Raw genomic sequence first — 27916 nt, forward strand, 5'->3', positions numbered from 1 at the left:
TTGCATTTTGTTTTGGGTTTTTTTTATTGTATTCCATACTGTTTTGCTACACAGTTCCTTTGGTGGACTTGCTTCGTGAAGGGAAACCCCTGCGTGTACGACCGCTGTCGTCCTGCTGACTCCATCGGAAACTATCAACATAAACTCGATCGATCGTTGACCTTCGATTGTTGCACATCAGCTTTTGTTTCGTTAAAAAATCCTTTGTTTTCCTTTCTCTTCGCATTATCCTTTGAATCAAGTCTCAATTTTTCTATTCACCTTCGTTTCTGTTTTCTGTACAAAACTCCTGATTTTTTCTTCGTTATTCTTTTGGGGTTTCGTTTGCGCGTCTTGCGTCCAACGCTGTAACTACTGCCTTGCGCCAAATTGCAGTCGTCGTGTTGTGTCACTTTGGGGTTGTTTTTTAGTTGGTTTGGTTTTCTCATTTTCGTTTGTTTCAAAGAATAAAATAATACTGTTCAATTTTCGCCTATCGATCTTGTACAGGGCACCTACTCAGAGACATGGCGTGAGACGAACTTTGAGCTCTATTGCGTGGATCGATCCGGATCGATTGATTTGGTTTGCTTACGGAGTTGAAATACATTTCACTGATGCTGGTGTTTATGGTCTGTGGCGGGGTCCGTTTTATGCTGTATGCATAACCTATTGGTACACTATTATAGTATTGGGTTGGTTCAAATGGGGTGGCAAACTGGTTTATGATGAACATGTTGATGATTGGTGGTTGTATGTGTGTTTGTGTGTGTGTGTGTGAAGGGTTGGGGTTACAAACTGGAGTTATTTGCACACGGTACTATTACATTACAATGAATCTGTTCTATATTTATATATTCTGTATTGAAGTTGTAGCTGGCTTATGGCTATTGATGCTTGTTATGTGATGCGGTCTGGTGAACGCTCCAATCCGGATGTGTGTGATAGTGATTTAGAGTAGCCTAACAGAGGCTTTCCTTTACCAAAAAATAGTTGAGATCACAAAGTATCAATTTCGATTCCGAACCTGTAATTTGTTCATGTAATGCTTTAACCTAAACACGAGAATTTCGTTGTAACCCGATCCCGTCCGAAGCTGGATGACGGTTTTTCGGGGAAAGACAATTTGAACTACCAGCACAACACCGTTCGTCTCGAACGTCACCAGAACCCGCTGACTGAGAGGAATGATTGAATGGTATTGTTGAGTGACTATTATTTAAATGTGGAAGAAGTAGTGTATGTGGTTGTGTGTTGTGTGTAAATGGTTTCGGTTGTACATCGAATTCACTCATGCACTCTGTGGACATGCAAATGGCATCACAAGATGCTGCTGTAAGAAATATTGCGTAAAATAAGTAAGACTGTGGACGCTGAGGTGTCCAACATTTCCGTACGTATGAAAAGAGGTGCAAACGGAAAATAATAGCTGTTTTCGATAGAGAAGTCTCTGCTAATCCTCCGGCACGAACCAATGAACTAGCCCATCGGCTCTGTTTGATCCTGCTTGTTGTGTTTCTTGAGGTGGTACTTGAGGGCATTTTTTTGGGCAAACGATTTGCCACAGCTGTCGCACTCGAACGGATGGATTCCGCTGTGGATGCGTCGGTGGACGATCAGATTGCTTACGCTGGAGTAGGTTTTTTGGCAGATCTCGCACCGCACACGATCGCCAGTGTGTAGCCGGGCGTGCTCCTGCAGGGCACGCGAATCGACGAAGGCCTTCTCGCAGGACGTACACTTGTACGGTCGCTCGGACGTGTGCCGACGCCGGTGGATCACAAGGTAGCTCATGGTGGAGAAGTTTTTGCCGCAAATCTCGCACTGGTACGGCCGCTCGCCGCTGTGCGTTCGTCGGTGACGCACCAGGTACTCGGAGGATCGGAACACCTTGCTGCACACGGTGCACTTGTACCGATCGTTCCCGTTCGCCGTCGAGTCGTCTCCGAACGGTGGACACTGACCTAGATCGGCCGCACCGTGCTGTGGTAGCGTGGAAAGCCGTGACTCGGCACTTTCCGGCGTGGTCGTCGTGGGCAGCAGGGCCGTATCGTGCTTCTTCAGGTGGTACTTGAGTGCCGTCGATTGGGCGAACGATTTTTCGCAGTAGTCGCACTTGTACGGATGCACGCCGGTGTGTATGCGCCGGTGCACTATGAGCCCGCTGGAGCTGGCGAACGTTTTCTCGCAGATCTCGCACTTTACCCGTTCGCCCGTGTGCAGACGCGTGTGGACGGACAGGGCTCGCGAGTCGACGAACGCTTTGTCACAGTATTTGCACTTGAAGGGTCGCTCGCCCGTGTGTCGCCGTCGGTGGATGATGAGGTGCGACGAGCGCGGAAACACCTTCGAGCAGAACTCGCACTGATTCGGTCGATCCTTGCTGTGCTGGCCGAGGTGCTCCTGCAGGTCGTCGGCGGATTTGTACAGTTTGCTGCAGATGTGACATTTGTACTCGAACGGAGGCCCGGTAGTCGAGCTGGCCACCATATGTGCCGCTCCGTTCGGGTTCGCGTCGGCCGGCAGCGTCGGACCCAACCGTCCCGAAGCGAGGCCGGAACCGCTCGTGGTGCTGACTCCGTTGGACATCGCTGGGCCACAGGTCGGCGGAGTGCTAACGGGCGATCGATTTTCCGCGGCATTCGGTTGCTCGTGTTTTTTCATGTGGTGTTTCAGGTTGTTGTACTGTGGAAAGGTTTTGCCACACAGTTCACATTTGTAGGGATGGATGCCGGTGTGCAGCCGGTTGTGCACCGTGAGGGCACTCACGCTGGAGAAAGTTTTCTCACACTTTTCGCACTTGAGCCGTTCGCCGCTATGCAAACGCGCGTGCACGGCTAGTGCTCGCGAATCAACGAACGCCTTCCCGCACGTGACACATTTGAATGGCCGCTCACCCGTGTGGCGCCGTCGGTGGATCACCAGGTAGCTGGAGCCGGAGAAATTCTTACCACAAATTTCACATTGATACGCGCGGATGCCCTCGTGTACCTTCAGATGTGACTTCAGGTTCTTCTGATTCCGGTACGAACGTTCGCAGATGTGACACTTGTAGGGCCGTTCCAGGTTGGAACCGTTGGCAAGGGAGGATTGGGGTTTCTGCGTCCCTTTGTCTTCGCCATTCGCCATTCCGGTGGAACCACCGACAAATATGCCGAGCGATGGAGATGACGAATCACATTTTCCTTCCTCATCGTCATCCAGGTGTGTCTTGGTTTGTGCTAGATTAGACGGGTGGTGATGTTGTGGCTGTGGCTGTGATTGTGGTTGAACGTGCATGTGCTGTGCAACGCCGTGCGTCATCAGCGCGCGACCGAGAGCAGCATCATCCCTTGGCAATCCGCCACAACCGAACTGCTGGAGCGGGATGACAGTGCTGCTGCCGCCGGTGCTAGTGTCGACGATTGTCTCCTGTATCGGGAGCTCCGTCTTGGCGTGGTCCTGGTTGGGCGATTTGGCATAGGGTTCCTGTAATTGAAAGACACCAATTAGCAACTGTCGCAAACGCGAGCTCAATATATTTACTATTGGAACAATAGCTTCATCTTCGGACATGGACGAGTAGTCCTCATCATCGTACTGATCGTACTGCTGCAGACTAGTGACCTCGTGCTCACTGGGCAGATGTGACCCGGCGGTGACCGGCGCCACGTTCTGCAGTGAGAAAGGTAGCTGTTGCTGCTGCTGCTGATGAGGCCCTGGTCCCGGCGGTGGCAGATGAAGCGGATGGAAGCTATTGTTGGTGACCGTTGGAAGATTGTTGCTGGGTTGCTGCTGCACGGCTGATGTTGCTGCTGCTGCTGCTGCCGCTGCTGCATGGAACTGTTGCAATTGATCCACGTTCCCCAGCACAAAGTACGTTTTCGCGGACTCTGGTTGGTGAAGCGCAGTGGTCGGAAGAAGGCTTCCGATGTTGGCACTCGTCGGCATTGGTGTGCACTGTATGCTACCGGTAGTGCTAGCCGTACAGGGTGAGGTGGACGTTGCCTCCGTTGCAAAGAACTGCCCCAAACACTCACTGTCCGACCCGAATGGATCGATGCTGCTTAGATCGTGCTGTTCGATGGGACTGTTCACTATCGACCGCACATTAGCGCTCAGATCACTGACGCTTTCGTTTGACACTTCGGGAGAGGTGACCAGCATCGAAATCGTCCCGTCGATCGTTCCATCCGACATGGACGCGGGTGTGGTTTGTGGAGTTATCGCAGAACTGCCCGCTACCATCGAGGAGGGACCATAAGCCGCCTGCTCCTCTGGCAACGACTGTACGATGGTTCGATTACAGATATCACATTTATCTCTGGGCTCACAGTTACCGATGTTGGAGACGGCTCTGGAGCTGCCATACTCTTGCCGGCAGGTTTCACACCGGTATATCTGTATGTCCATCCCACCACAGCGATGTCGGTTGAAGCTGGTCTGATTCGAGAAGCCTTCGCCGCAGAATTCGCACTGAAACGAGTGATCGCCGGTGAGAGATATCCGATTCGCTTGCAGATACTCGCAGAATTCACATTTGCACGACTGCTGCTGTTGCTGCTGCTGCTGCGTAGCCATTGATGTTGTTTGCTGTGGTTGTTGCTGTTGCATTTGTTGCGCCATCGGCATTGTAAGTGGCACAGCCGGCACAAGCTGAGGCTTTGCATAATCACTTCCGAACGTCGTGTCGTAGCGCATCTCGTCGGTGGGTTTCTGTAAACGAGCCGGAGGGAGAAGATAAAAGCGTCAAACTTCAATTGGGCATGACTGGCAACGGTTGAGCAGTGGAAATTCAAGTGTAACGGATCATGCCGACAGATCGTTCGATCGGTTGATTGCTTTGCAGCCAGTGCTCGAGCAATGGGAATAGAAAAGAAAAAGGAAAGGTTTGCGAGTGAGTGTGTATGTTGTGAATCGATTCCATCTTGACACTGTTCACGCTACGGTGTACAGTCGTGACAAACGATCTTCCAGTCTGTAGGTGAAAGCGATTTATTTGGAAAGGGAAAATTCTCAACCCCCCCACGTGTAAGTTACACGACCGAATGTATGCAACGTTCAACATTGAATTTAAATCGAAGCACTAAAAAAAAGAGTCATAAAACCATGAATGCATAAAAATGAAATGATAAAAAAGCGCCGTTAACAACCTTTAAATGTTGTTACAGTCAATCAAACCATTCTTCATCGTTCATCCTTGTTTGCTGCACTTTATCTCGTTTGTGGTGCATCCCAGTTATCCTTTCCCACAAAGAGCGCGGAAAAGGAGGATAACGAGTGGCACACACAGCATCGAATTTCCACCGTTCGAGGTCAATCGAAGTGAAACACAGCAAATGTGTGAAAATGGAAATCGTTTTATGGGGTTTTCCTTGTTTTTTTTTTCCTCCCTCCGCCCATTCGAAGGTCCTCTTGTGTAACAACCGTTCGCCACACTAGACGTTAACAGGTTGTTCAGTCGCAATCAGGACAAAGCAAAGCAGAACCGACGAATCAACAGGGATGAGCAGCGTTCCCAGCAAGTTCCCAGCTTCCGGTCAGTCGACGGGCAATGGAAGATGAACGGTGGCAAAAAAGAATAATCAACTTCCCATTATATTGCTCGACGGTGCTGTGACGGCATTTAGTAGCTGTCCTTTGCCGGTGCCAACGATCAAGACACGGTGCCAACGATGAATACCGGCGAAAGTCACCGTAAAGCAGAATCCACCAGCGATTCACAGTCCTCCCCTTGGCTGGATTAACGCCCTGCAGGGGATTGCTGAGCCAACCAACCAACCAACCGAGGGGACGGCGTCCTGGCGTTTACTGACAACTGTTTGCCTGCCTGCAGGATGGGAGTTCGCAGGACCACTTAGGGAGGTGACGAAAGAGAATAAAAAAATTGACACAAAAAAAGCTTCCCACAAAAAAGAAATCTCTGCAAAAACACCCCCGGAAAAAAAGCAATCATCATCTCCCCTGGTCCGATAGGGAGCTCTGTGGGTTCGATGGATCGGTCATCCTTGACGTTCGCGTGGAGTTTCACGTTAAAACGCCCGACCGACCGATTTATATTGCCACCGTCGTACCGTGGCAAAAAACCGTGGCGTTTCGCCAGCCAAAACAAGAAAAAAAAGGAAGAGTTAAACAATTATCCCGCTCCACTTGTTGGTGGTCGGCGTGGCTGCTGCTGCCCTTCTTGTGGTGAGCCGGGATGTATTTTTATTTGGGCATTTGCGTGTCTTTTTTTTCTGCTGAACCACCAACAGCATCATCATCATGGGAAACGTGTAAAACCAGAGCCTGACTCACTCTCTCCAATGTGGGCACCGTTTCGGGGGGTGATTGGTCATTACCACCGCTACGGAGATGATGATGACGGTCGGGGTCGGTCACCATCCAAACAAGCGTACACATGGCCAAAAACAGAGTTGCCAAAATTAGCATCTGCTAAAAGTGTGTTTTGCAGTGCAGTCGAAAAAAAAACCGACAATTTTGGGGGAACGCTTCACTTGTTGCATGCGCTCCAGCGGCCGAACGATATTGGACGCTTGGTAGGGGTAGGTGGTTTGGTTCAACGGGTCGGGCAAGGTAGTCCGGACAGGAACGAGGACAGGAAAAAACGTAACCATCAAATATGCTCAATTCAGCGGAGTTCATTTTTTGTTCACTTCCTGTCCTGGCTGGCAGCTTGGTGTGTTGTTTCTTTTCTCCACAGAAATGGCACGTGGCCAACCGGTCACTGGGGAGATTGGGCAAATACACCGCAGTCGGGTCTTCCGTTACATGGCTTGTCCCGTTCTATTCTTCTGTCCTGTTTTTCTCCCACTGGCAGGTCCTAGTCGCCAGAATCCGCCACAATCACCGTCCTGTGTCCTTTTGATGATGTTTTTTGCGCCACATTCCTACAGCTAATGGACGCAATGAAGGTGACGAACGAGCGGCCGGTGGTCCTCCAGCACGCCCGTGCCATTTGATGTGTTGCCTTTTTGTACAGCAGCATTTGTTTTGGCTTGTTTTTCTGTCTCTCTCATCCCCAAAAAGTGGAACACAATGCTCCTCTCAATGCTGTTGATACACGCTTTTATTGTACCTTTGTTTTTGGCTCGTCCACCCTTTCGGGCGCGCTTCTTTCGCGAGGTGTTTTAATTTGACCGATTTCCGGATTTGTAAGCGAGGTGCTAAACGGTGAAAAAAACCAATGGGCAATAAAAAAAGAAGAAAACTACAGCCACGGGGATACGGCACACGCGGGAGATATTCAATTAGCATTGAAATCACAACCCACCGCACACCAATTGGTGGACTTCTGCCATCCCTGGCTGGCGGATGATTTTTCGCGTTGGACTGTTTGTTTTTTCGTTTGGTTTTTCCTTTTTTGGTGCGATTTACTCACAATTTGGGCCACTTAAAAAGTAAAATACACACACACCGGCGGCGCTGGCAAGGTTGCTAAATATGGGAAAAAGGGATGGATGGGGACCGAATCGGACCGTAGGCAGTTGATAGCTTTGGCGAGATGGTATTTAGCTGTTTGCACGTTTTATTATTTGTTTTCCTTTCTCATTTCTTTTTTTTTGCAACCATTGCTGACATGTGAAAAGTGTGTGTGTGTGTGTGTGTGTGTGTTTATTCGTTTTGTTCGCGATGATACCGGAAAGTTAGTGGACCGCCGTACCGGAAAGAACCGCGGGTGGGCGAAAAAAAAACGAACGAAAAAACCGGGAAAATAAAAACCAATACGCAAAATCTCCAGCTAAAGTGATTATGAAGTGTGAAGAGCGATTAATTCAATGACGTTTTGCGCCACTAATTGAAAAGTATTGGGGTGTGTTTTTGTGTACCACCGCTTCGGTAATTGAAATGGTGTTAACTTAACGAATTAATCAAGCGCTAGTGTCTGCGTGTATTGGGTTCGGGAAAAACAATGAATTTACAGGCGCATTTTACAGTGGTTCTCTTTGTGGCTTGGTCGAGTATAGAAGAAATCAAACATTCAAAGCAACCTTACTTAACAGACTGTGTAGCTAGCGAAATGATGATGATGGCTCGCTTGTGGACAATCTAATCTTGTGGCTGATGAATATTAGATTATCGTGTGACCACTTCCACTGCGCTGCACAGCGCACCTCGACTAAGATTTGCTCCACACTGCATCCACTCGCATTCGTGACGTTAATTATGTGCGGAACTCTTTTTGACTCAAGTGTATGCCCCAAAGGTTCCCCAACAAGATAATTACACCTGTCCCTTAACTGTAGCACCACATCACACGAAACTTCACGAATTCCAAGAGCAAAGCATTATGCATTAAAATTTGCTTCGCATTGCCTTTATTAGCAACTCCGCCGAGCTTTCGTGCCAGAGCGGGTTGCTTTCGCCGTTTGCGTTGAAACATAATTAAAACTCGTTGAAAAGTTTGATGAATTTTTCGAACGCGGTCCTGTGCCTCACTAGCTTAGGCGTGGCGAAGTACGCTACGGTGCTGTGGAAGTTCTAGGAAAAGCGTAGCAAAGTTTTCCGCAATTTGAAAGAGTCAGTCACAGGAGAGCAGCTTTCCATCTCGACTGGTTGCCCTCAAAGCGCGAAAACTTTCCCCGAAAAACGAATGGAAAATCGTGAAGAAAATTCGCACTTTGATACTGATGAAAGGCAAACAGTTTCGTAAATTAGTCACCAATAATCTGTTACATCAATCGATTGAAACTTTTATTTTCATTTTATGGTACTTTAATTGCCGCGGCAGATGACTATAACGCCTGAAAACCAGATTCTAATATGAAAAGCCCTTTCTAGCACGATAGAAAATTTGAATGGAAAAGGGACTGAATAATGAATTCAAATAGTTTTTTTTTCAAAACCATTTTCCTTTTCCTTTTTGACCCACCCCACCCCTGTACCAGTATTTCGATGATCGGTCAACTTTGCCGATGTCCGGTGTCCAGTTTTTCATTACAACCTTTCGCATTGGAATTGTTGTGCCAAAGGAGGAAGGATTTAGCCGCGCGGGGTTAGTTTGCTTGAAAATGCTCCTCTATCCCGTGCCGGTTGTACGGTTCGGCCGGGGTTTTCATCCCTTTGCCGTCCGTTCAACGGGCCCCCGGGGTACGGAAGTGCGAAGGGTGGGCCGTGAGGAAACTGCTTCCAAAAGCCACACACTGCAAGGATTCGAGGAATGTTTTTGGCAATGAGTTCGCCTGGTATCGCGTGTAGAAAATGGCAGCTAGGGAAACTAGTTTCTGTTGAAATTAAAATAACGAGACGGTAACCCTCGTAACGCTCACCCTCGGTGCCCGGGGAGTGTGTCAGATCGAGTGCGATTGTGTCTGTGCTGGAAAAAGGATTCTTTTGCGATTCTTCTGCCACAGTGAATGGTAACGGCGAACGCGCCGCTACTTTCTTACACCCTTGCGCTCGGGTCGCTATCCCGTTACACCGGAAAATCCGGTCCGTGCCATCGGTCAACTAACACCAAAATTTCTTGTTTGTATCTGTGTATGTGTGTGTGTGTGGTTTGGCCGATGTCTTTCGGAGAGCATTAGCATTGTCTGTTTTGTACTGCTGCTGAAAATGCTGCTAGAGAATGGCATGAAGAAGTATGGGACGCAGGCGAAATTAAAATCAGACACCATCCATCTGCTTCTCAACGACGACGAGGCCCTCTCTTAGCAAAAAAGGAAAGAGGAATCCACGGAGGATGAGGAAATTTAAAAATTAGAAGACGAGAAGTTGAAGATGAATAGCGAATAGCTTGGTGTGTAGTTTTGTTTTTGTGCTTCGCTTTGTCCGATTTAAACCCATATCACACGTTTTCAATTTTCTATTTGTGGGGCTTTCCTAGGGAGTGGGACGTTTGGAGTGGCATCCCAAATCTTCCGATCAGAATCGGTGGTTTTGTAATGTGTCGATGGAGGATTTGGTATGGAATACGGAGCAACCACTTGCAGCAAAATTGGTTACCGTCATCAACCAGTTAGAATTAGAGTTTCAGTATTATGATGTTTGATGAAGGCCCTTATCCATTTTGTTTGAATGTAGAATATTTCAAAATGCCGGAATAAATATCCATTTGAACAAAATGAGCTTTGCCGTAGTTATTTAATAAAGAGACTTTTTACATACTCTAATTAGAGAGCATGCTTCATTACGCCTGTGGTTTGATTATGAAGTAGGGAAAACCATAATTTCTAAACAACCATATACTGTTGCGAACTGGAAGCGATCCCTCTCCCGAACCCAGCCGGCATCGATCGTCGCCATAGGGCCAAAAATGTACAATAATTGATTTTTCTTCTCGTTTTATATTTGCGAGACGTAGTCGCGCACAGGACAAGGAAGCGGAAGCGCGTAAACCGCCACGCTCCACGCTAGTGCACAGCATCACCGTGTGCAAGGCAAGTGCAACATGCATTCGGTCTAAACATAGTGCTGCTGCGAATGCATTGCCAGCGAGCCCCCGATGCACCGACACACGATTGGTGAAAACCACTTGGGAGTACTAGGGCAGGAGTTTGAACCAAACCAAACGAAAACAAAAAAACAGCACCGGGACATCGGGACTCGTTGACTGCGCGCTGGCGCACACGGCGTGACGGGAAAAATGTAGACATGTTTTTCCCGACCCACCATTAATGGACTGCGAAGAGGGTTTGGGGTGGGGTGTGGGGGAATGAGAGACGGAGGGGGAGGAGGGGGGGGGGGGTCGAGCCCGAAGGAACAGCCTGCGCCGGTCTTGCTTGCAGAAGGCTGTCGATTTTTCCATCAGCCATCTTTTTTCCGATGCATTGATTGGGCGAGTGCTGGGGTCTGGCTGGCTGGCTGGCTGGTTGGTGGCGGAGATGTGAGCTGTGCCATCTCCGGCCATCGCTGCACCACTGCTGCACGATGCTGCACCATGAAAACAACATTTCCCAGCAGGCCCGTGCGGTGGGTGGATAAAAACCCAACGAAAGGCTCGCGGTGGTGTCCTGGGTGGCAATTGCACATGAGTGTGCAGATGCAGATGCAATTGCAGCCCGCTAAGTCACTGGCGAGGCTGCGTGCACGCGTGTGTGTGTGTATTTTTCTTTTTTTGTTTTTATTTGCCACGCACACACACGCACCAGCGGTGGATTATGTTCGGCCGCGGTTCTATTGTGTTAGTGTGGTGCTGCGAACTAGAAAATACACCCGGGAAAAAGGCTTCGACACGGGCCGGGCCCGCATCAGCAGCCTCCATTTCTCTGGGCCTCTTTTTATTTCACTCACTCTAACATCGGGCCGGATGATTTGCTGGCTGGCTGGTGGAGAAGTCTTTTTTCGCCAGCCGACGATCCGTTCTCGCACGGATTTGACTGCACAAAAAGTGTGTGAGTGGCGTGGTGCGTTGCGTAGTTGCGTGTATGGCTGCATGTTGGGTTTTTTTTATCCGTTCGCTCGATAGTTTTTCGTTACACTCATACTTCAAATGTCGTGGGCAATGTTGGCGCATCCTCCATCGGTGCTTAGGGTTCGGCACACCAGATTGAGGTGTGTTATAGTTTTAGTTTTTCCTATTTAAAAAGTCCGACGCACACGAGAGGCCTGCCGCAGGTCCAATGACGATAGGCGGCCCGCCATACATACGCGTACCGTGCAGGGAAGTGATCCGAAACCGAAAGGGAAACGAGAGTCGCTGAATCCGCTGGCAACGGACGCGAAATAAAAGGGGCTGGTCTTGCTAGAGTTTTTCTGACTATTTCCCCGGGGCAGCAGTAGCATTCCTGGATGGGACGATGTAGTGCTAGGGAGAAATGCAGATAATGGTGCACGTTCGGCAGTAGCGATTGTATCACGGGGAACAGGCTAGCAAGCACTGCAAACGCGAACTGCGAGAAAGAGAAACAGAACCGAAACTACTGGCGAGGACGAGATTTTCTGGCTTTCGAATAAACTTAGGGGAAAACGTATTGACACGTGGACGCATAACAGAATGGTGGTTCACGAGCACAGGCCACTTTGTCCCGTGAGGATGCGAAAGGCAGATTTTTACGATAGGCTTAGAAGGAATGGGCAAAGAAAATAAAACTGTGTGAAAATATCAGATTCGGTGGTCGGGTACGCCTTCTTCCTTCATTTTCAATTCAAAGTACACTTCATGTGGATCTTAAGCCACGTGAGCTTGGCTTGGATATCTTTTCAAATCATTAAAAAATTGTATAAAAATATTGTTGTAATATGTCAAATTGACCAACTTCTAATAGCTCAAGAAAAACTTCAATCTAACCAGTTACAGAGTCGTTAGGGATAATAATTTAGATTAAATATTGTGCAGCATTGTAAGAAATAAGACACATTAAAACTGGAAGACTATTAAACTCAGCGCAAGGGATTTAAAATTAATTATTCAAAAAACCTTCTCATAGAAACCCTTTAAAGATGCCCAGGCCTCGAAGCAAAGGACGTCCTTTTTAGTACAATGGTAACGAAATTGCTTTAACCGTACTTTACTATCCATTAAGTTCTTTATTCGGTGTAAAACATTTTTTGCCTGAATAAAAAATGGATGTGGACTGTGGGCTGCGCGAGAGAACAACGAGTACAATCATTAGCAGCTCTTAAGCCATCATGCTTACCGCACTGTTGTGATTCTGTGATGTATGGCTTGGGACTGGGACAAAATGGAGAAAAATGTGGTTCGAGAGAAGAAAGGATACCTCTGGATGTCCCTTCCGTTTAAACCCTAAACGCCCTCGGATGGGTTATAGTCCAGTGTAGTTTACCAACGACGCTGATAAAATGAGCATTGGCACATAACCTCAAATATCTGGCTCGATGTAGCAAATTTAAAGAATTCGCCAAAGCTAACTTGAATTACCGAAAAATTATGATGAAAATTTGATCTACATGGCGCAGCACAGAAAGACAGCGAAAATAAACCGTATGGAAAATAAGGGCCCCTTTCCGACCGGTAAAGAAAAATCCCCCAGACTCATCTTGTCCGCAGAACCCCATCCTGCCTGCGGATGGTTGAGTTTAGCTACATCCGCTCGGAATGGTACTTTATCCTTGGCCAGTATTTTTACGCTTTTAGTTAATTTCATTTTTTACCGTCCTGGCCCTGGTGTCGTTCCGCTTCTGTGTAAAGCAAGGTTGGGCGAACCAATAGACCCGACTTATCGCAGAAGCAACGTTGGAGTGTCTTTTTTTTTGGGTATTTTTCTTTGCATTCATCGCTTTGCTCCCCAAAACCCGGTGGTTTATTTTATGGCTTTGAATGAGTTAATTTCATTCTCTTTACACTCTTCGCCGTTGCCTTTGCGGGCCCTTCCGGATTTGGGACTGTTTTTGTTCTGAGGCTTTCGCCTGGTCGATGGGATGAGACTGAAAACAAAAAGGTGTGAAGGTGTGTGCCATTCGTCGCGTAAATCTGTTACATTTGCCGAACGGGAAAAACGGGGAAAGTCCTGTGAGATATAAAACAGTGTAAAACAGAGCGAGGTACGAGGTGCGAGAAGAGTATTCATTTTGCTACCGACTGGATTGTGTGGTGAAGTGTTTCATATATGAAGAGATAAAGTTAATAAGCAAAAGGTGTTCAGTTTAACTGCAATAAAAGAAATCATCATAGATTTGCTGACGTGATGCAGGTACAAACAAAACCAAACACCATTCACTCGCATTCGTATCATTATTCGCAACTCCAAACACACAGCACAGCAATTCGTAAACTTGACAGGTGGAAAGATTTAATCAGATAGCGGCTATTGACAATCGCCCAAAGAAAGAAAGCCGTTAACGAAATTGACCCGCCTCCATATGGGGGAGATCAATTAAATTACACTATGGCTCCTCTTCCGTTTGCCGACAATGTAACAGTCCGGCCCAGCCAGCCATCCTCCGGAACGTGTGGCGTGACCATGTGCGTTGTGCATTCTGCTTCGCATATGCCCTACCTACCTCGGTGCCGGAAGTGTACCGTAACAATGCAATTAACAGGCTACAAAAAACGACTGTAAACAAAGTTGAAAAAAAACGTCTCTGCATCCACCAGTATGGGGTTTCGCACAGACACGCTTTACTTGTTGCAATTTTGGGGAGAGTTCGATGGGAAAATTTGGTAAAAGGATTAACCTACGGCTGCAACCTACCGCACCCTTTGTGCACCGTCCATTCCGGGCCGACCCTTCAGCTGACGGGCCGTCGAGAACATTCGACGCAACAGCAAACCACACGCGGGAAGTGGTTGATCGGTGACACACTTTTCCAGACAGCACAAGCCGTGGGCGCTGTGTGTTGGCCTGCTTGCCAAATGCTACGCCACCGGAAAAGACACCGACGAATGTGTCGCGGATGGCGCACGTCGCGTTCCACCGCCTACCGTCGTGACAAGAAGAGAAAATCAAGAGAAAGTACTCCAGCACGCCAATCGCGAGCACGAGCCCGTTCTTATGGGTCTCGTGGCACAAACGGCAGTCGGTAACGCCAAGGCAGCAGGAAGTCATATCGAGCAAACCTGGGTCGCTTTCTGAGGTGGTCCAAATTTAGCGCGAACCGTACGCGAACGGTGCACGTGGGCACATGGTCTCGCAGTCAAGTGAAAGCTGGCTTCATATTGCGCGTTTGCCTTGCAGTTCTTTCTTCCTTCGAGGACCACGGATTGGGGGTTATGTTTTTCGGCAGTTTTGTTTTGTTCCTGCAATTCGGCCTGCCGCAACGATGCACAAGCTGCACTCGCGACACCAGGGGTTTGAGTGATGTTGATGACGCTGCGGACACCACATGGGGAGCTCGAGTCCTTAGTAGCAATTTCGATTCGTTCCGGCAACGGCAGCAGCTCGTCTGTAAATGCCAGACGGATGACTTTTACCTTTGCTTCCGTTGTCGTTTTTGGGCAATTGAAATGCACGTGCAGAAGGGAAACTCCCGTCGTTGGCGATCCATCCCACACGCAAGGGCTTATACTCCGGCGCGTTCCCACGTGTGGGCGGGCGGTTACGAATTTTACTATTCATGTGTTCAGTGTGCCAGTGATGACCGTTTTGTTGGTTTGGTTGGTGGCAACCCTAGTGTGAAAATATGCTTGTAGCTATTGAACACTGGGGTGGTGACTGCAATGACTGAAAATTTGGCATCATTGGCAGTTAATTGGCGCGCTCCATAATGAGTCATGCTGCAAATTAGGTCAAGGAAGTCATACACCAGTGGTGGAACAGTTACAACCACTATTTTCTTCTTTCTTCTGAGAGGATACCATAAAGTGAGGAATCAATGATTGGTTTGAATATCTTGAATTTCGGATTGTATGAGAGCACTGCAAGCACATTTTATCAGATCTTTAGCTTCCAAAACCTTTAGCAAACAAGCTGCAGAGTTATTGATTAGCCATTGGTGGAAAAAAATATCCTTTTAAACTCAGCGTCGTCCAGCAAGATGATTTAAAGCATGGTGAAAGTAATACCATACTCATCTCGAACGGACAGCATCATAGGAGTGAGTATCGCCCTATGATGTCCTGCTTTGTATGTGTGCGTTTGATTGACCTTAATGCTCGGTCTTAGCCAAAGCAATCTCACTTAATGTACCTGTGGTCACATAACCCTTAAATCCGTTCCATGAAAACTCAAATCTCTATATCGGAGGCTAATGGAAAGGCTGAGAAGATGTACGAGGGAAGAAAAAGCTGATACACTTTATACAGCCCAAATTGTTCAAGGCTAGCCGCTCAGCAAGATAGTGAAAGTTGGCATACGATGCTTCAGATTCTGATCAGTCCCTTCGTCCGGCAGAACCATCAAACGTTTGCTACATGAAACGATACCTCATTTAGTTTGCGTTCGGCTTTAATATCGATCTGTTATTCAGACATGCTTTTTTGTCTTCCACATCGATTCTCCATGAGTACCGTATCGACCTTACAACTACGAGGATAATAAAAGATGGAAAGAATAAGCAAACAGTATGTTCGCACTGGCAGGCTTGCATCGTAACGAGGCAGGTTCAAGCCGCATGATAATAAAATGTCTCCACAGTCACATTCCACAAGGATGTCCTTCTGCAATGTTTTAGTTCGTCGAGATTCACATGTCTTTATTACGCGAATGAACTCGTTCTACCATTTATGGCAAATAAACGCTCGAGAAATTCCACGACGGTGTGGAAAAATTCGACCCCTAATGGAACGCAGCGTGAAGAAAAACAAAAAGGATATCGTACGTGTACAACTTCACGGTCCCTACGACAGTTGGTCCATTCCTTCCAGTCCGTCGCTGGTGACTGGTGCAAATTCAATTAATTCTGTAAAATTAAAAGATTCATAAAAACATACAGAAAATTGAATAAAAATTATGTGAAACAACATGCGAGCAGTACACGGCACACGGGGCGTGTACCTTGCCGCACGTGGGCAAATACGTTGGAGTGATCTGTGTCCTTCGCGTACGGTTCGGAACCGTTGCTGAAAGCAGGAAACACATCACCCGAGAATGGTAAATCCATCTAAACGGACCAGTTTTATGGTGTGTATCTTCCGTTTTTTTAAACAGATGACTGTATGAATGAGTTTTTTTTTCCGTCCCGGCTCTGTACCGTCCACGAAGGTTGGGAACTCTGGGAGAGTCTGGATCTTTCGGCAAATCCTTTAATTTCAATAAAAACTTTTATATGGATTTTTTGGCCGTTTTTATGTTGAAATATAGAATTAATTTCGTCCAATCAAACCCCACCCAGAAAATTCCAACGTTGAGATGGTAAAGCGCAACCGGGAATGGCGATAAAAAAGGTGGATTTTTTTTGCCCATTTCCACGGTCCATTTTTTTCAACCGCATACTTCACTCTCTTCGTGTCGAACAGACTGTTTTCATGTGTATGAGGAACCAAGGCAAGCGTGTCATAAGTAGGGCTCGAGAGATGTGATGCTGTTAGGAAGTGCTATCGTGCCTTTTAAAAGGACCAGACAAATATAATTCGATAGCAAACGGAATGAGTAGAATGTTTCTGTGTGCGTATGTGCGCATGTGTTTGTGCGACTGGTCGTGTGTTCGTTTTCTGCTTACTAGCAGAAGTCTATCATGTGCTTTCTTGCGGAAAATATATTTTAAAATTTATTTTCCGCTCTGGTACGTGTTGCTGTCCCTGGTCGCATCGGAGCAGATTTCCATCCGCATTTGGACATACCGGTCCTTTGGCTGTGGCCCCACCTTAAAGATAGCACGATTTTTACATTTATATTATTTGTTTGGTAAACATTGGATAGCTGAGATGGTGTCTGAAAGCAGATACTTTTTTTTCGCTGCAAAATTTTTCTATGAAATAATATTTTATCAAATTATGTTTTCATTCCTCCTTTTTTCGCGCGCGACCAGTCAATTGTGTAACTCGTAACGTACGCCGCCTCGCACAACGAATAAGAGGGACCTGCTTTTCGGGCGAGCTGAGCTGTTGACGACCGTGTACGTACGGGGTCGCGAGTTTAATTGTGAAGCGTTGATAATGAACAACTAAGCTGCGCTTATGTGTCCATACATCTTTTTGGAGCCGTTTTTCCGCGAAATTTTTTGTGGGAATTGACCTTAGCTTAGCGACACGTACACACCGAAACTGTCTGCAGACAGGGTTGATTAGATTAATGGTGTCCATTTCATGATTGTGAACTTCATAATTGGTTGTTTAATTGCAGCAATGTTTTGTATGTGTAACTTAATTCCAGAATAAACCTGTTCCAGGGTTAAGTTACCCCATGAAAAATCAACTTTTAGTCGCTTTTCTAACCTTTGGTTTCAATTATATCATGAGTTCCTTACATGCCATGCATGAAAAACATGTCCCGTGCATTACTGCATGATGGAAAACGCGTCAAGTGAGTTTCCCCATTTCCAACATCCTTCCAAAGACAGTGGAGTAAAACATCAACCCTTTGCTGGACGAAGTTGCTCTTATTTTTACCACTTTTCCCAGTTTTCCCTTGCACTGGTTTAAGTTCTGACGTTGGCTAAATGCATCTTCGTTGCAACCATGTTGGTATATTTTCAATAAATTAAGTTCATCCCCCTTGTATGACGGCGACACAGGGACATAAGTATTGGAATGGGTATGTGCCTGCACAATCATACACACACTTTTACTTGCGTACGCATATTTAATTTATTGCGTGCCACCTCGCCCAGCCGTCCACCAATTTCTTCAGCTTGTAAATCGAGCGATTTTCTTTTCTGCTCACACACATGTTTGATTTTTACTTTTCTGCTGTATGCGCTTCAGTCTAATCGACAAATGTGTGAGCGTTAAGATGTATTATGGAGTTTGTATATTTTCCCTTCAAAATAACAACTACTGTTGAGCTTTCCGCAAAAATAAAACTAATTTCCATTCTAATTGATCTCTTCCACGAATCGTAATCGTAATCACAACGATATGTATGTGTTCAGGATTAAAACGAAGCGAAGACTTCAGACTAAATCCCCCAACTATGACGCGGAAACGTGACTGGAAAAGGTTCAGATTCGAGAAAGGATTCGAGGGAATGCAGGGCAAAAATTGCATCAAAAATGTATTCGCAGGAAGAGTCCACCGAGGAGCCGGGGGTTCACCTTGGGCGTCGGAGCTCTGCGAACCGCCCTGTGACGAAGATGACGACGGCACGAGGGTTTTGATCCCTCACGAATAGGGACATTTACGCACATAATGTGTACCACCGTATGGGCTTGTGAGCTTCGAATCACGCTGAAATTCGTTGCTCGGGGTGGACAAGGTGGAACGTAAATGCACCGAGTATATGCGTCGAGTGCGTGCAAATGCAATGCACTTACAACATAATCATTGGCCCACCCATTCCACCCATACGGGCCCTTCGAAATATGTCGGGGGCTGGCTGTTAGCTGCCTGCCCGTCCAGGAGGTCGGTCAAAGCGGGTTGAAAAATCATCTTCACCTGTTTCCCTTTTGACGCTTGCTTCTTCGTCCTTTGCTTCAAAGCCTCACCTACACACACACACACGCAACTAGCAGGCTCGACTGTAGGCGGACAAAAGAGAGAACATACCGCCGGCAGAGATGGCAATAGGGCAAAACATTATCGACAGTGAGCAAATGAGACAGGAGAGTGAGCAAATTTCAAATCTCCAGGAGAAAACACATAAAAGAGCGTTGACAATGACGACACGGGGATGATGCACATGCACTTGCTCCGCACGCACTTTTACATCCTACGCACCGGAACCGGTTGCGGGCGGCAAGTGTGCATGTTAGTGTGCATCGCACACGTCAGCGCCATTGCACTTTTGTTGTTGCACCAGCGTTCATTATGTATTCGGTGTTATCGCTTTGCAGTGCTGGCGTGCTGTGTTCGGTGTGTGAGATGTGAGACCCGTGGACACGCACACACACGCACACTTGCAGACTTGCAAACTGAAGCGGGAATCTTCCGCCGTGATCTAAGCTCTTGCCAAAGTGTTCTCGGCCCCGGGTTGCTGGTGCGGCAGGCTGGCTCTCATTATTTTCCGGTTCCGGACGGAACGGTTCGGGCTGGTTTCGTGCATAGAGGTTGGTTGGTTTTGTTACTTTTCTATATACGATCGTTGCATTGCGTTTGCTGTATTGGTGCGTCGGTGTGTGTGTGTGTGTGTGGGTTTATGTTAGGTGTAGTTGTAGTCGCGCAAAGGAGGAATATAGGATGGTGATGGGGAGAATCACGTGGAGCTCTTCATATGGAAGAAAAGAAATCAACCTTTACTTCCCCTTGTAGAATTTGGAGTACGATTAAAATCAAGCCTCGTAACATGGGGACGAAAAAGACTGTAAAGAAAGCAAACTTAAGATATTTATTTCAAATGGCTTTCGGTTTTTTTCAGTTTGAAGAGCTGTTTTTTGTGATAGTTTATACCGAAAGAAGTGTATCTTCCAATCAGAGCAGAGTTCCATCGCGTGTGGCTTGCAAAGAGTGACAAAAATAAAACATCGCCCACAGCCAACAATCTCCGCCAATCCTAGCTGCTAGAGTGCGAATGGCAAAACGAAGGAGCAAAAAATTACACACGCGCGTACCATCAGCGTATCAGCGACGTTGACAGAAAAGGATATAAAAAGAAGTTCGCTTGGCGCACGATACACACAACAAGGCAGCGAAGAACAGTTCCCTTGCTCGATTTTTTTTATTGCCTTCAAGCTGAATCGAATCAGCTAGCACGAAACATGGCTCTTTTTTTTTTTGGTTCGTATCGGGTCGTATATTTTGAGTGAAAAAATAGAAACTCCGAGAAAATAAAAATAAGCAACCAGCTACCAGTAGAATCACCCCTTGATGGAGACGCCCAGTAAGTCACGTCACTTCACGTTGGTAGCAGCAGTGGTTGAACATTTGTATGAAGATTTTTGAAATCAATTTAAAAATGGCCTTTTTTGTACTCACCTCACCAATTGCCATACGCGCTCTCGCCGATAGTAGCGCGGGTGGTTGCGATAAAATCTGCTGCTGATGATGTTGTTGTTGTGGTTGTTGTTGTTGTTGTTGCTGCTGCTGTTGTTGTTGGTTTTGGGCATGTTGCTGCGTACCGGTGGCACAGAGTCCAGCACCGTTGTTGATGTTCGTTGCGAGAGGCGTTTCGGTGTAGAACACCGAACTGCCCAACTGCTGAAGCAGATCGGCCGCTATGATATTGTCGCCCAGATCGTCAATATTGGTAACAAAGTCTAGTCCGTGGTCCAGAAACACGCTGGACAGGATCAGTTCTGGATTAAAATCCGCTGTATCGAATGCATCGATCATTGAGGCTCTGAGGATTTGGGAATTTGGGAAACAGAAAGTAAAGAGATTATAAAATGGAAAAATTCCGAAGATTTCGACGTTGCTACTTACTCTTTCATTGTGTTGCTTTATGTCTATTCGTTGCACGCTGGTTGTTTGTTTTTTCTTTTCGCAAGGAAATATTAAAGGAAACGTAGTACGGTGTTTCCTGTTTTTTTGTGTCGTTATCGATTATTCGGAAAGAACTTGCTGATGTTCCGGCGGTCCGCTTTCATACTTTCTCAGGCGGTTTCTCAGAAGGAAAGGATGCACGCCTTTAGCAACGAGTTCGTGTGTGTGAGTGAGTTTTCCCAGTTTGTCTTGGCATAAGACAGCACGAAGCTTGGTTCGCTTGTGGTATAGCTTTTTGCACGGTTCTTTTAGTGTATTGCTCAGTTTTTTCACACCATTTCGCTGGGCATTTGATTTACTCTGCCGCGATACAGGAATACTAGCCAGAAAGCCGTATATTATCCGGAAACAGACTATCAGGAGGTCAACAAATATAAAACTCTGCTGGTTAACGAAATAATATCGGCCGCGTTAAAACATCTCGCAGTAATGCTCCCGCACATTCAAAGCATTCTTGGAAGAATCGGGCTCGCGGTGGTGTGTGTACCGAGTGCCGTTCCTGGCTGCGTTTGTAGTGGTACCGTAGTCTACAGGACCGGTTGTGTTGTAGTCGAACAATTTGCATCTCAACTCCTGCTGCCCCGGGTCGTCGAGGGCGCGCAGTCGAGATGAAGGCGAAGATTTTCTTGCAAAGATCAAAATGCTGCGCAAGAAAATGGTGCGTTTCTTCCTTGCCGTGCTGAAGGGAAAAATCGTTCTCGCTCTACCATCTCTATCGCTGGCTCGTTCCTTCACTAACGGGGACTCCTTTTTCTTAGCAGGCCGTTACCTTTTCTTCGCACAAACCACCGTTCGTTTTGCCTCGCCTTTTTTGTAACAAATTCTGATCACACTTTCATTTGTCGAACGTAATGGTGAAATTTAGCTAATTATTGGTAGTGGTATTTGGTATTGCACTTCATTTTGGTTACCCTAGGCTAGCACTAAAAACATTCTCCTTAATACGAGTGAGGTGTTAGGATGTACTTCTTTTTGATTACTTTGTGTTTCGCTTATTCACGACTAGACGTTGCCCGAGCATTCAAGTACGCGGGCAGATGTTTTGCTAAGGACCTCAGAAACTCAGCAATGCTCTTGAACTCGGTCGCTTACTTTTCCACTTGCCATTGCTGCTGGTGTTGCTGCTCATGTCACATTCTCTCGTATCACTTGCTTCTTTCTTACACTTACGATATGGAACTTTTGATTACCGCGCACTGCACATTTGACTTTTATCTGCACTTTAGCCTTTTTGTTGTTGCTAGATCATATCAACTCACGAATCCGATCGCGGCATCCTCACTGTTACTGCTTTGGCTTGCGAAGACTTTTCCTACGTTCGCACCGGTCCCAGCATGATGCGGTTACATATTCGAACTCCATCGTCGCTACGCACACCGTACCGAACGCTCCGTAATTCCTCCGTCTAGGGCTGGTGGCTTAGTTTCCTCGAGACGACCATCTCAAACGCCGTACCTTTGCGACTGCGAAACTGATGCAAAATTTCTCGCTGCTTCGTGCTTATTATCTCCATCAGCAGAGTCTTGCTCCTGTCGTCATGGTGCTCATGCCAGCGATGATAGTGGTGGTAGAAACAGTGGTAGTGTTAGTGTTAGTCGTAGTAGTTTGTGCAATAGTGTGAGATCGTCCTCTCGGCTCCTTTCGGCAGAAGCGTAAATGACGGCACGATGAAGAGAACGTGGCGGTCTTCCGTTGTGGCCGTATCCGTTCTTCCGATACAAGTTCTCCGCTATACTTTGATTTTCATTAACTTCTGAACCATGGGTTTGGGTTCGGTTGGGCTGGGCCGGGTGCGTTGAGTGAGTGTATTTGCCCGAATGTATATAATCTTGTTCGTCGCTTCTGTCGGGTCGGGTACTCCTTTGCGGCTCGTCCTTGGCAAAGTGACAAGATTTCCAGAGGCAAGATCAGAAGCAGCAGCAGCTGATTCGAAACGATGTGGATATGTGTGCACATGTATTGCGTATTTCAATTTCGATGGCTCACCAAACCGTTCAACTCTTCTCGTGCCGTTCGATACGTTTGGGGAGTGTGAATTTCGATATTTGCTATCAGGATGGATTGGTACAGTGCGAAGGCGGCCTTGTGAAGAGACGGGGTTGTTTTTGATATCGTGTTATTATGGCTCGACGAACGGTTTGATTACCTTGAACGAAATGTTGAGTAGTCGTAGTTGCTCTATCGTTGTGTGAGTGCTCTCTAGTCTGGAGATATCTGTTAAAATGTAAAAAAAAAATGTTCTCTTAGAGTTAAAAAATAAATAAATTATTGCCTAAAATTAGAAAAAAAAAACAACTTTTCTAACTAACTTCAGTGAACTAAAGGATATAAATTCAAAAAAAAACTCACGGCAAAGACCAACTTGCATCAGCACACAAACACGCCAGGTCCAGAACAGGACGGACCGGAGGGCCTCGTGCCACTGTTCACATCCCTGCGACTGCTGGTCTTGACGCTGCTCCGGTCCAATCCATGTCGCTAGTAATTGTGCACTGACGCTGCTGTCAGCTACGCCACAAGCACGCCACCGCTGTCCCAGCAAGCAGCGGACAGCAAAAAGTCGTGGCGGCACTGGCGGAGAAAAAATAGATTTGCAAAAAGCAAAAGGCGTGAACGAAGGATCAGCTCCTCCGACTCGTGCCTCGACGGCTGCAATCGCTGCATCCTGCACCGCCGCGGTTGCACTTGCATTCTTTCCGTTCGAATGCCTGGCGCTTCCCAACCCCCTTTCAACCCCCCCCCCCTCCCCTCTCTCTCTCCACCTGCTCTGCAAACGCAATGTAGCGACATGGCAGTGTGGGTGCGTACGCACATTGGCGAGATTGGCGATGCATCTGATGGTTGTGTGTGCATCTTCGAAATTTATTGCCACGATGCACCGATGCGTCGCCGAATGCACGCGTTGAGAGGAAAACGTGCGTGCGTTGGTGTTTTTTTGCGCTATTTCTCCTCATTTTGCACTCATTATTGCACACTCTTTTTGTATCGCTCTCTCCTTTTCTGTTTTCGTCTCTCACTTTCCTGGCACATCGATCTCATCCTCATTTTCTTTTATGCATTTCTGTCGTGCACTATGGGTTTGGTGTTGGTGTGCATCTATGTATACATAAACATATACATTGAGCGCAGTTGCATCGGCACTACATGCAAGGTGGTGGTGGAGAACGCCCGATGACCTCCGTATCCTTGGTTGATATGCAAAGGGGATTCTAACTCGGGATAAGATTTTTTTTTGGATTTTCGCACACACACACATATACACAGGCCCTCTCTCCTGTTCTCGTTCTAAGTTGCTTTTCTTTTTTCTCTTTTCCATTTTATCTAGTTCTTCTATTGGGTTTTATTTGTTCTATCTTCTTTCATTGCTTTTATTTCTATGCATTGTTAAAAATGTGAAAAATGCTTAAAAGTCATTGGATGATATTTGAAGTATTTAAACAGCACATTCTGAGTTTTGAAACGATTCTAAATTTCAACGATTGCTGCTAGCATCCTTCATTCTAATAAATTTCATTTGCACCGCAATCGAGTTAGTTTAGGTAAGGGCGTTTTAGCTAATGCATGGGGCAAATATAAGCGCCATTGGCAATAACATTAGGCATTGGTGAACGCAATCCTTTCACTTCTATTCATTTCCTGTCTACCATTACAAATCAACACAACACAAGTGTGGTGCACCAAAATGCAACACTCAGCAACTTCGCTCGCTTTCCCTCGTCCCAGTGCCAGTAGCATCGATGCAGATCGGCCGGTGGTTGTTGTCAGTTGGGGTTTTGCAGGATGGAAATGGAAAAATGAACTAAGCACACAACAAAGCACAGTTTGGTGTTTGAAAGTGCGTCGCTAGCTTTAAATATGCACTTTACCTATCATCTAATCCCCATACGATATGCATCATACATGCACACGGGCGATTGTGTCGATGTGTGTGTATTGTGATGTTTAGATCAAATGTAAAAAATGGATTTGTTTGTGTTCATTTATTTTTTATCGTATTAAACCGTTTGTTTAGTAGCTAATAACAAAATTAAGTTAAATGTGTGACTCTCGCTGTGGTTGCTTCTAGTGCTGTTTCAGAGCATTAAATTTATTCACTTTTGGGAGTTTTAGAAATTTTAAACCAGTTACTTTTCAATCTATCAATAGGTCGATAAAGTCTCCTGGTAATAGCGTAGAAAAGAGTCTACTTTATTGCCAAACTTTCACTCGAAATTGTGCATAAGCTAAGGTGGAAATAGTCGAATTATATTACACAAAAATTACCTTAATTTCTATTATCCGGTTGATGTTCACCACTTCACGAATGTTCTTTTTAAAATTTAGCGCAATTGTAGCGCGGCGATCATGGTTAGAACTGGGAAAATATTATAACAATTCTTTTTTACTTCACAACTCGAAAAGGTTTGCACAGAATTTCACTAATATTGATTGAAGTCACTACTATAAATTTCATAAAACTTGTTACACATTTTTTAAACATCTACTTTGTTAGGTCACGTAAAAATATCCTTTCTCACGTATATTTTTAATTTGCAAGTTCACTCCACACACGCACACGCACACAGTTTATGTTGCACAAGATCATCCGATCAAGAACGTCCGATCAAAGTTTATGTTTCCTCAAAAATTTTGAATATGTTAAGCTCTGCTTATATTTTCTCATTGCTTTGCCCGTTGTGTAAAGTAATCGGCGAGCACTTGATCCGCTGGCCACGGTGTTGCGTCACGGAATGAATAGCGAAGGATTCCGCAAAATGTCTTGTTCTCGTTTTTCGGCGAAAGCAAAATAATAATGTATAGCGAAGAAAGGTTACGACGACGGGCGCTACATTAAGAAGAAAAAAAAAAAACTCGCCAATACACCCACCATTCGGCAGAGGCCGAAAGTAAACGAAGACGCGCAGGGCTAAGAAAGGATGCGAATTCCGGTTTCTTCCTCTTTTCTTACCCGCGAGGAAGCTGGCTCCCGCTCAAGAAGGCCTGAGTCAGCGCAAGAGATTCGCTGTATGTAAAAAAACCGAACCACGTAAAAAAGGATACATAACCGGGAGGAGGAAAAAAAGCAGTCGTGAAAGTGTTGGGACGCTTGTGTAGTGGTGCGCTTCCTAATGATGGTTCCTTCGTCGAAGGAAAAAAGGTGGGGAAGATTCGGAAGAAAGCAAAGTGTAATAAAAAAGGCAGGCCAGCCCTGCTTACCAAGGATAAAGGAGAGAGCTATATAGCAAAAAAAGACCAAAAACATTGGCTCCTCTCATTCGGACCTCTCCAGAAGCAATACTTTCTTTGGCAACCTGGCAGTAGTGGGAGGGCTTTTTTATGTGGCGCATTCCGTAGAACGCGTTCGCCAAGGATGATGTACACACGCACAATTGTACAATTTTCTCGCGCTTTATCACTGTTCAAGTACACGGCAACATACACACCGACACTCAGCCACACACACATACACACACTCATTAGTTTCCCGTATGTACAAGCGAGCGCGCGAGATCTACTGGTTGCGAATTTTTCCTTCGGCCGCCACCGGCCGATCCGTCCTAAAGGACATCGAATCGAAAACTCAGCACCCACCCGAGTGTGCTGCGCGGTGCCAAATTCTTTCAGTTTATGTGCGCGACGGTTCCTTCCTTCGCGCGCGCGGTGTGGTAGACTGTGAGCAAAAGAAAAATCTCCTTGAAACCCGTCCGAGAGGGTACGAAGCTTGGCAGTGGACAAAAGGGAGTTTCCCTCACCCGAAAGCAGAAGTAAACAGAAATAACAGAAAGGACTAGAGCGAGCAAGTACGAGAGAGAGAGAGAGTGAGCGAAAGAGAGAGAGGGCGAGAGCACGTTAGTACATAGGCTGGGAAAGCAGCAGAAAGCGGAACGTGAAGGGTGAAATAGGGCAAGAAGCAAAAGGCAAAAGAAAATTACATTCGTCTCCAGAATATTTACATACACACGCGCCGCGCGAAACGGGCGAGAAAGGATTAGGGCCGAAAGGACGAAACGGGACGATCTTTCCCTGTGCGTCCGTGTGTGTCTATATAAAGGGCCAGCAGTAACGCACACTACATATCCCACACATACACACAAACACACCATGCCATGCCAGGCCGAACTCAAAAACAAAGGGAAAAAGGATAACTCTCACGATGCTTTTTCTCTCGTGAAAAGTGTCTTATCCTTCGCCTGCTAGGATCGTCGTTTTATTTATGTTCCATTTTCTTTCCCTGGCGCTGTCGTCTCCTTCAAGCACTGGAGCACACAGCATAGGACCGAGCGAGATGGATAGCGATGGGATGAAAGATAAAGAAGCGGTTATAGAAAGTGAGAGTAGGAGAAGCGGTGAGAGAGAGTGAGAGAGCGAGCGCGCGAGCGTACACAGGCTAGGATGAGAAAGGGTTCAACTCGGGAAGAAAACGTACACCAACACCAATGCCGTGCGCAAGGACGACGGCAGCTTTGGTTAAGGACGGCGACGAACCTCAGTGAGAAACCCATCCAAGTCGGCTACAGAGATCCGCTTTCTTTGGCTCACTATCTCCCTCTCATGCCGATGACGGTGAGATGACCGTGAGCGAGAAGGAAAGAAAGTGAGATGGAGAAACTCATTTTTTTGCATATCCTACTCTACTCAATTTCATCTCACGGCGGCATCGTTGGGCGCTGATGCCAGGCGTAATTCAAACACTTGGTTTTGGTACCTAGATATTCGAAGCATAAAAAATGGTGAGCACCGGTAATGAAAGAAACGCGCTCTCAAACTGCGGAAAAAGTCCGTTTGACCGCGCCAACTCCAAGACGGAGATGCGAGTTCCCGTAAAAGCAGTGGAAGATGTCGAAAAGGGACAAATATAGCGAACCCGCGGTTGGTTCATTATCCTTGCGAGCGCAGGATGTAACAGGAAGAGCCGAAGGATGAGGGCGTACGTCTTGGTTTCGTTGTATGATGGGGTGTAGGCATCTTTTTTTTCGGTGCTGCCATTAGGATCGATCCGATCTCGCTCTTTCAAGAGATTGTGGTGGTTTTTTTATATCAATCCTCTATTCTACCAGGATTCTATTGATATGGATGACGTATTTGAAGTCCTGTAATTTGGAATGCAGTTTGGTAGATCATCAA

The 27916-nt window shown here is 46.5% G+C and overlaps 2 protein-coding genes across 7 annotated transcripts in view; one reads left to right on the forward strand and one right to left on the reverse strand.

Moving 5' to 3' along the window:
* Positions 1-26424, reverse strand: LOC118514076. 3 transcript variants are annotated; one of them, XM_036060604.1, is made up of 6 exons: positions 25076-26424; positions 22959-23026; positions 20753-22894; positions 20306-20669; positions 3505-4674; positions 1-3447 (listed from the first exon to the last, which is right to left on the reverse strand). In XM_036060604.1, the coding sequence occupies exons 3-6, from the start codon at positions 20758-20760 to the stop codon at positions 1459-1461; spliced, it is 3531 nt and encodes a 1176-aa protein (XP_035916497.1). In that variant the 5' UTR covers positions 20761-22894; positions 22959-23026; positions 25076-26424; the 3' UTR covers positions 1-1458. The 3 variants fall into 3 exon arrangements, with proteins under 3 accessions (XP_035916497.1, XP_035916496.1, XP_035916495.1); XM_036060603.1 differs by lacking the exon at positions 25076-26424 and adding an exon at positions 23162-23355; XM_036060602.1 differs by having other exon boundaries at positions 20753-23026.
* The window catches only part of LOC118514083, a 72994-nt gene that overhangs the window by 25252 nt on the left and 19826 nt on the right, over positions 1-27916 (forward strand). The gene's annotated exons all lie outside the window — the stretch shown is intronic.

This window comes from Anopheles stephensi, chromosome 3 (assembly GCF_013141755.1).
Source record: "Anopheles stephensi strain Indian chromosome 3, UCI_ANSTEP_V1.0, whole genome shotgun sequence".
Lineage (NCBI taxonomy): Eukaryota > Metazoa > Arthropoda > Insecta > Diptera > Culicidae > Anopheles > Anopheles stephensi.